The sequence below is a fragment of the Poecilia formosa genome, unplaced genomic scaffold (assembly GCF_000485575.1).
Source record: "Poecilia formosa unplaced genomic scaffold, Poecilia_formosa-5.1.2 Scaffold793, whole genome shotgun sequence".
NCBI classification, from domain to species: domain Eukaryota; kingdom Metazoa; phylum Chordata; class Actinopteri; order Cyprinodontiformes; family Poeciliidae; genus Poecilia; species Poecilia formosa.
Genome location: NW_006800732.1, coordinates 2,969 through 12,199, shown reverse-complemented (window position 1 = coordinate 12,199; position 9,231 = coordinate 2,969). Strand labels below are relative to the sequence as shown.

At 40.7% G+C, this 9,231-nt stretch overlaps 1 protein-coding gene and 1 long non-coding RNA gene across 2 annotated transcripts in view; one reads left to right on the top strand and one right to left on the bottom strand.

Annotated features, from left to right (window-relative positions):
* Positions 1-7,711, top strand: part of LOC103131605 (tetraspanin-5-like) — a 32,011-nt gene extending 24,300 nt beyond the window's left edge. Inside the window, exons 2-8 of the mRNA XM_007543278.2 lie at positions 5,533-5,583; positions 5,768-5,914; positions 6,012-6,182; positions 6,928-7,053; positions 7,193-7,240; positions 7,395-7,511; positions 7,604-7,711. Of these exons, the coding sequence (XP_007543340.1) occupies positions 5,533-5,583; positions 5,768-5,914; positions 6,012-6,182; positions 6,928-7,053; positions 7,193-7,240; positions 7,395-7,511; positions 7,604-7,669 (726 nt within the window). The 3' untranslated portion in view covers positions 7,670-7,711. The remainder of the gene's footprint in view (positions 1-5,532; positions 5,584-5,767; positions 5,915-6,011; positions 6,183-6,927; positions 7,054-7,192; positions 7,241-7,394; positions 7,512-7,603) is intronic.
* On the bottom strand, positions 1,422-5,526 carry LOC107834840 (uncharacterized). The gene is made up of 2 exons (XR_001660663.1): positions 4,465-5,526; positions 1,422-3,579 (listed from the first exon to the last, which is right to left on the bottom strand). It is a non-coding gene; the product is annotated as an uncharacterized LOC107834840 (long non-coding RNA).
* Positions 7,712-9,231: the final 1,520 nt, after the last annotated feature.

Genomic DNA, 9,231 nt, shown 5'->3' with positions numbered 1-9,231 from the left:
AGTCTGGGCTGGAACACAGCGTCACCTGGAGTCTGCACATCCTCATCTAATCCTGCGGTGCAGCTCAAGTCTACTTTCACAGAAGCAGCAACTGCCTTCACATATTTTTCTTCCAAAGTACAACCAAAGTAAGGCTTCAGTAAGTTTACATGGCAAAGTTTAGTTGGTCTGGGGTAGAAAGACCTGTCACCTGTCTCAACACAGAATACGGACCATAAAACTTTGCTTGAAAAGGTGAACCCTGAATGGGAAGTAAGGCAAGCACCTTATCTCCTGGGTGAAACACTCTATTGTCAGCCTTCTGGTTAAACCATTGCTTCATTTTTCTCTGAGCCTTTTTAAGATTCTCAGAAGCTAGTTTGCCAGCCAAGAAAAGTCTGCGACGAAAACCATTGACGTAGTCAAACAGGTTTGATGGTGGCTCAGACCTCTCCAAGTTAGTTTTTAAATAGCAAGAGGACCACGTACATGATGTCCAAACACTAGTTCATTTGGACTGAACCCTGTGCTCTCTTGTACAACTTCATGAGCTGCCAGAAGTAGCCAAGACAGATCTTCTTCCCAGTCTCTACTCAACTCTGTGCAGTATGTCCCCAATAATGCCTTCAGGGTTTGGTGAAAACGCTCTAGCGCCCCCTGGCTTTGCGCATGATAAGCACTGCTTTGGTGTTTCAAAATCTCAGCAAACATGCGTGAAGTGAAATTGCTACCTCTGTCAGTCTGAATAGTCTTTGGAATTCCAAACACTGAAATGAAATTAGACAAAGCTTTGACCACCGACTTTGTTGTAATGGTTTTCAGAGCATATGCTGCAGGATAACGAGTGCTTTTACACATAACCGTCAGTAAATACACCGATCCTGACTTTGAAGGACTCAGCGGGCCAACACAGTCAATGATCAAGTGTTCAAATGGTTTACCAGCAGCAGGTATTGGAAAAAGTGGAGCTGGTTTCAAAGTCTGATTAGGTTTCCCAGTTAGTTGACAAGTGTGACAGGTTTTCACAAAATAAGCAACATCTTTTTTCAGACGTGACCAATAAAAATGACGTAAAACTCGATTATAAGTTTTACTGACTCCTAAACTTCTCCATGAGCAGTTTTCAAAACAAGGTTTCTGAACTTGACTGGAACAACAACTTGATAAATTGGACCAACAATATCCCTGTCACTATAAGGCAACCATTTACGTACCAACATATCTTCTTGTAGAAAATACCCACATGACATTTTTGTGTCCTGTTCAGCTGTCTGGACTTGGTCAAACAGAGCAGCTAAGGTTGTGTCCTCCTGCTGGGTTGCAATCAACTCACTGAGTGACAAAGGAACAGGAAGAGTTGGCAAACAGGCAGTCTTCTCAAGAACAGAACCAGGCTTACCAGACTCAACCTCCTTATCAGCCAAAGCACGAGTGATGGCACAAGTTACTGCACAAGCTGGAAATGCCTCAGGAAAGTCTTGAGCACATTTGTCTGACATGGAAACAGATGGAGACGCTCGGACCACTAGAGGAGGTGCAACATCTCGCCACACACGTCCACCTGCCAGATTGTTTCCTAGAATGAGAGACACATCTTCCAAAGGCAAAGAAGGATGAACACCTATCATTACTTCTCCTTGTACCAGTTCTGACTGCAAATAGACCTTATGGAGAGGCACAGAGAAAGTTTCCATCCCAATACCTCTAATTAAGACACTACAACCAGTATCAGAACATGTAGAAAATGGCAAAACAGAATCCAATATGAAAGATTCAGAAGCTCCAGTGTCACGCAGAATCTTCACAGCCACTTTAGTTGAACTTCCACTCAGAGAAACAAACCCATGTGTGATGAAAGGAGCGTAATCTTGTCCGACATCCTTCTCAAAAGTCTGGGGATCTGAATCAGTCAGTTCTGAAAAAGACTGAAAGTCAACAGGTGCAGCTAAAACAGTTGGTCTTATACTTTCAACTTTAGCTAGAGGTGTAGACTCCACTGAATGCAACTGTGCAACCCTGGCTAAAGCCACAGGTTTTTGATGATCCTGTTTACGCCCTCTTGATTTAGTTTTGGTATTCAGAGGGCACTCATTTTTCCAGTGTCCCTTCTGGCGACACTAATTACCAACTGAGTCTGCTTTAGATCTCAATGTAGGATCCAATCTAGTTTTACCAGGAAACCAATCATGAAGGGATTCCTTAAAGCTGTGGTCACCTTTCAAATTATAATCCCTCACAGTTTTATGGGTCAGAACATACTCGTCTGTCAAGACGGAAGCTTTAGCAGCAGTTTTTACTTTTTGTTCATTAATATATATGGCAACCCGATCTGGAATAATGTTCCAACACCATCAAGTCACAAAGTGATTCAAAATCATCCACCCCTTCAGCTGATAACCAGCGATAAAACTAGGTGTTTAATTCTCTGACAAGATCTGTTTTTGACTGACAGTTTTCCTGCAGTTCCTAAATTGTTGCCTGTAATGCTCAGGAACCAGTTCATAAGCTTTTAGAACAGCATATTTAACAGATATGTATACCTTTCAGCTGAAACTAATAAAACATAAGCTTCTTGGGCCCTACCCACCAGCACACTTTGCAGCAGCATGGAGCAATCTAGATCACTCCAGTCATTGTCCTCTGCCATGACCTCAAACAAAGAGAAAGACACATCAAGATCTTGTTCATTAAACCTAGGTAACAGGTTCAACATCTGGTTAACATGTCCATAACTTGGTTAAAGTTATGTCCAGAAAACCCATCACCACCTTGAGACAGATTAACAGATCCACCACTTAACCTGCCCTCAGACCTCAACTTCAGACGCTCAGCTTCCAGAGATAATTTCTTCACCTCCAACTCATGTGCTAACCTCTTTTCTTCTTGCTCATAAGCCAGCCACTTTTCCTGTAAAGCTAGTTTTCTCTCCTAAAGCTCAAGTGCTAGCCAGTTTCAGTTCTCTTAGACTGAAACTTTAATTGAGAAGCTTGAGATACTGTTGGACTTGACAATTCATCTTCCAACTTTGAGGCACCAGTTTAAGATTCTAAACCAAAGGAAGTTTCATCTGTCACATCGGCATCTGAAAGAGAGACAGTAAAGACATCCAGTCTTTTTTTTAAGGTTTTATTGGCTCTAGTGGCCTTTATTTGATAGTTAATCGACAGGAAAGTGGGAAATGAGAGAAGGCATGTGGCAAAGGTCGGCAGGTTGGGAATTGAACCTGCGACAGCCACGTCGAGGACTAAGGTCTCCATATGTGGGTTGTGCTTAACCCCTGTGCCACCACAACATTCAGTCTTATAAGTTTGTCTTTTAAGAAACTCCTTAGCTGAGGTAACTAATCCTTTTGCAGCTTCAAGATCAATTTTAAAGTGTTCAGCTACTTGACGAATCTCCTCCTTTGTAAGCTTTTCCAATAGTTCTAACGTTGGGGAAAACAAGAACCTGCAGTATCCATTTTCAAACCAAACTAGCCCAACAAATCAACTTCCAAAAAAATGATACAAGTCAAAATATACCAATTTATTTAAACAACAACCACAAGGAAGTGCATGACTGGTACAAACAAATGGCAAGTCTCCATTTTCCTACAGCTAACTAAGTGCCAAAACCCTGACTAACCTTAGCCTAGTCTTTAGGCCTTCCTCCAAGAGCCAAGGCACTTGAAGCACCAAGATCCCTCCAGCAAATCCCTCCAGGCCAAAACTTCTCAGGCAGCAAACGACAGCGGTGCCCTCAGCCCAGAGTCCAGCCCCAAAATAAACTAAAACAACAAACGGAGTCGTCTAAAATGGAGTTGCCAAAAACAATAAATACCAGACAGCACTTACCGATTACAAAACAAGACTCTCTCCCCCTCCAACAAAAGTACAAAAATCCTCATGGACCTCCAACAACATACATATGGAACATCAAAAATGTCCAAAATCTAGTAAGGTTAAACACCTTAAACTAGCCAAAAAAAACCTACAAATAACCTGCAATACAGAAAAACCAAAGTCAGGGGCATGTAACTGCAACCTGAACACAACAATGAGGCCAAACAAGCATAATTAGTCCACATAAATTGGACAAGCTCCCACAATGTTACATCCATCAGGCTTGTTTGATGGGGCAACATTAAAGGAGACCACACAAGGATTTAATGACTTAATGAAAATAGAATTTATTAAATTATATTAAAGAAATAAACCTGAAAAAGGAATGCCTGAAATGAGAAACCAAAATAGATTAATGCAGAACCTATAGTCGACCAGAAATAAGCAAATGCAAAACAAACCTAACAAATCTCAACCATACCATACCATACCATACGATACGATACGATACGATACGATACGATACGATACGATACAAACCAAACCAAACCAAACCAAACGGGGTTCTGAGGAGGGAGAGGGAAAAGCCTCCAGACTGCTGCATGCATGGCAGTTTTAAAGCTGCAGAGCACCAATCAGGGAAACGCATATCACCTGCAGAGACCTGTCTTCAGAACCCTACAAGGAAAAAAGGGCAGAGACCCACTGAAGCCGTAAAACCCACTATCAAATAAAGGCTACTAGAACCAATAAAATCTTAATTAAAAAAAAAAAAAAAGCGACAAAAAAATTGAGATATGTTGTCCTTCTCAATTTCAGCTTCGACTTTCAGGTAGTTTGGGTCAGAATTTGGTCAACAAAGTCTGAAAGCATGGATGCATGATCCGAGGCATGATGGGTGATCCATTCAGGAAAGACTGAATCTGTCTTTTATATCAGATTATGTTAGATATAGACTAAATATCTAAGAACAGCACTTTTGCCCTTGTTTTTGCCTTTCGAACTAAAGAGAAAGAACTCTTTTTTAGATTTTTTAGATCTTTTCATCTTAGCAGAGTTTTAATCTTTAATCAACATCTGCCTGCTTTGATTTTCAGCCACGATTAGTTGCTGCTGCAAAGGAGGGAAGATGTTGGTTTATCTGCAATGCCAAATTTATTCATGTAGCACATTTAAAACAGCAAAAGTCCTTCACAGTTATATCCACAATCATAAAATAGCAAATAGAATACAACACAACGTTGGGATTTCAAAGAACTATTTAGCGTCTCTTCACACTCACACGCCAGAGAAAAGAGATGAGTTTTTAGCTGACCTAAAGGATCGTATGGTCTGAGTGGTGTGAGCAGGTAAAGGATAGCTGGTCCACAGTGTTGGGGGTAACAACCCTGAACATCCAGCCAGAGATGCAATGAAACGACTTACATCATATCATATTCATAGCATAGCATTATGATTGTCTAGTCAAAATAAGGCTTTGTAGCAAGACTAGAAAGTGATGTTCACAGATGCTACTGTTGATCTGTCTCATAAAACCCACTACATTGTGATAAAATGCAAAAAAGTTTAAGGAGTGTGAATACCATTCACTGCTGATAATGTTAAACAAATGCCATCTAGTGCAGGCCGAGGCTGTCCCAGGGAAAGGATTTCAGTATTTTTCCTTGATAACATTTTGTCTCTGTGCATCTGTACAATCTCCCAGTAATAAGACGTGACTGGTGTTTTGCAGCTGCTGGGCATGGCCTTAGTAGGGATTGGACTGTGGGCATGGAGTGAGAAGGTGAGCACACTATTATTTTTTTTAAATGAAACTTCAGACAAAATAATTTTACAGTAGCGCTTTCTCTATGTGCCAGTTCCATCATTCCTGGCTATTTCCTGTCACTTTGACTATTTGCCAAACATGACATAACCCAGAGGAGGATCAACTGCTTGACTCACATCCAGTGTCCTGTCCTCTCCAGGGTGTCCTGTCAAACATCTCATCCATCACCGACCTGGGGGGCCTTGACCCTGTGTGGCTCTTTATGGTGGTTGGAGGGGTTATGTTCATTCTGGGCTTTGCCGGCTGCATTGGAGCTCTTCGGGAAAATACATTTTTGCTTAAGTTTGTATGTTCTACTCTGCAAGCACCATGAATAAACACTGAATAAAGGTTGCTTCCTGTTTCTGATTTTACTTCTATTCATGATTCTTCTCTTGTTCTAGTTCTCTGTATTTCTGGGAATCATCTTTTTCCTGGAGTTGACAACAGGAGTTCTGGCCTTTGTTTTTAAGGACTGGATTAAGGACCAACTCAACCTGTTCATCAACAACAACATTCGGGCATATAGGGACGACATCGACCTACAGAACCTCATTGATTTCACTCAGGAATATGTGAGTCATGGGATACCTAGTAAATGTGATGACGCATGGCTGTGGCATACATCTACTTTGGTCTCCTTTCTTCAAATCTTCCAGCAGTCTCTGCATCGTGGATTATCAGGAATGAAGCATAAAGAGTTTTAAAAACCTGGAGCCAAACTGTTCATGTACTGTGTTTTTGATTCTAACTGCATTGTAATACAACTTAACTAGAGGTGTCAGGTAGTCATTGGCAATGGATGATTTTCATCTTGATCAGCCCTGACCAATGTCCATCAGTTTGCAGATATAATCCCCCTCTCCATTGTCAAGTCTCACTCTAGCTTGGGCCAGTTAGTCAAATCATTTTTACCTGAATACCAGAAGGTAGGTCAGGTCCTTTAGTTTATCCCAGCAAAGAATTGGAGAAAATTTTCAGGAGTGAAGATAGAGGGGGTCAGGCTAATGTAGCATGAGATTAAGTGGTGCAATTATCAGGTCATAACTGCTGGATTTAAGCAACATTTTTTGCATTACTACGTTTTTATGTTAAATCAGCAGAATTGTTGTGAGGTCTAAAGAAGCTGGAGATCAAATTATGACGGCTACTGTGTTAGATGGAGTGGGTTGTTTTTACGGACTGAGTCTGGAATTCCATTGCAGAAAACACACTATGACCCAAGCAAGACTTAAAGCCACATAGATGCCAGTAAAGGATGTAGGACCTGACAGTATGTCAGGTGTCCCTGAAGTGTTTCTCTTCTCTGTCTGACTGCAGTGGGAGTGCTGTGGCGCATTCGGAGCGGACGACTGGAACCTGAACATTTACTTTAATTGTACTGATGGAAATCCCAGTCGAGAAAAATGTGGGGTTCCTTTCTCCTGCTGCACCAAGGACCCTGCGGTACCGTTGGCCTCTTTCTGTCGATGTCACAGTGTAGAAGCTGTTGCACCACAAATGACTTAGCTTCAATCCCAGAATTCACATAGTTCCTTTATGATGGCTTTCAAACCTTTTAGAGATAATTTCTTTTTGTCTCTAGGAGGATGTGATAAACACTCAGTGTGGCTATGACATCAGAGCAAAACCAGTAAGTTAGCTAGTTCTGCTAAAGTTCGGAATGGAACCCTTGTCCTCAGTGAAATGTTTAAGGTCTTCTTAAACAGTGATTGATGAGTGATTAACCAATACTGTGACTATGGGATAAGTAAAACCACAGATGACTTACATATGTACCCATACAGGACTCGGAGCAGAAGGACTACATCAATGTGAAAGGCTGCGTTCCTCAGTTTGAAAGGTGGCTCCAGGATAACCTCACCTTGGTGGCTGGGATCTTCATTGGAGTGGCATTATTGCAGGTCAGTTCTAGTCCTGTTTTATTATTAAAGAAAGAGTGAAACTAAAGTATTTATCCCTTTATGAAATATGTCTGGTTTTCTTTTCTTAACAGATTTTTGGGATTTGTTTGGCCCAGAATTTAGTGAGTGACATCGAGGCAGTGAGGGCGAGCTGGTGAGACACCATCAACCTTTCATCTGCTCTTAGTTCTCATGAGCTCTCATGATTATTTCTAACCTTACTTTGCAATCTCAGGCAATCTGAGAAAATTTACATGCTCATGGGTGTCATTCATTTCATATGCATAATTCAGTAGTGATGCATATGACATGGAACTCAAGTTCATAATTAGGTGATACAAAGTAGTAATTTCAACTTTCAAAATCATTATGAGATTCAAAGTCACAATTTTAAGATACAAAGTCATACTTTAGACTAGATAGATAGATACCTTGGCTCTGTGTTTGATGTAAGCACAGATCTGATTGCCAAGAGGGACTAAATAGAGATCATATTGTTTTTAAGGTTATCAAAAATGATAACACAGGACAGGGTTATGAGGAAATACAGTTATTTGTTCACACTCCATTCCATATGTCAACACGAGGTCCAGAGTAGAAAAACAAGAATGGGTTTGGGTCATATGGTTGGAATGTCTTTGTTCTCTTGAGCCCGTTTTGCACTGCACAGCCAGAACCTGGCCAACCTGAGTCCTGAGTTGAAAGTTAATGAACTACAGAAAGGATGCAATGCTAACCAAAATGAAATGGTAAGAAAAGCTTGGAAGTCTGAGTATTGAAAGGCACAGAACAATGAACACATTCATAAAACAGTAAACCAATACAATAAATCAGGATCAAGGGCAGCACAGTCAAAATATACTGATATGAATGAACTGTGATGAGGAAACAAGTAAAAATGCTCTCTAAGTAAAATGTACTAATAGTAATANATGTCAACACGAGGTCCAGAGTAGAAAAACAAGAATGGGTTTGGGTCATATGGTTGGAATGTCTTTGTTCTCTTGAGCCCGTTTTGCACTGCACACCCAGAACCTGGCCAACCTGAGTCCGGGTTGGCCAGCCCAGTCCCGCCCCGCTCACTGGAGCCCAGAGAGCTGTGGCTCTAATTGGGCCGGTCAGACAGGGCTGTTTGGAGTCAGTTGTTAATAGGTGCATTGGCTGCGGGGCGAACGTAGACAAGATGTCTCCCAGATCTTCGGGTTAGAGGAGTTTATTTAGTGTTTAGGCTTTCTCGATGTCTGTTGTTTTAAACATGTGGCATCAAAAAAATTCCCTGTCATAATATATTCTTACCCGTTAAGTTTTTAATTGATAATAATGACATATTTAATTGCAGATATTTTGTTTTGTTCAAAAATAATATTCTACAAGTGAAACCCATCACATATCAAGCAGATAAATATGTGCAACTTTTTCCCACAGTGAAAAAGAAATTTTAAAAACATACACTGACTGTGGTCCCACTACCTGCATATGACTAATAAAATTAAACTAGAAAATTTCTGAAGAATTTTAAACAGTCTGCCAAACCATGACCGTCGGTTGGAACCCAGCATTCTGATGCTAAAAATTAGCATCGATACTAAAGTAAACTACAATGTACTCAATAGCATGTGGAGAGTCACAAGCATGTTGAGTAACATGGACTTACTCCATTAAGTATGTTAAAATTAGTGTATAACCAAAATTAGCTAAAATGCTAATGTTAGCCTAAAAG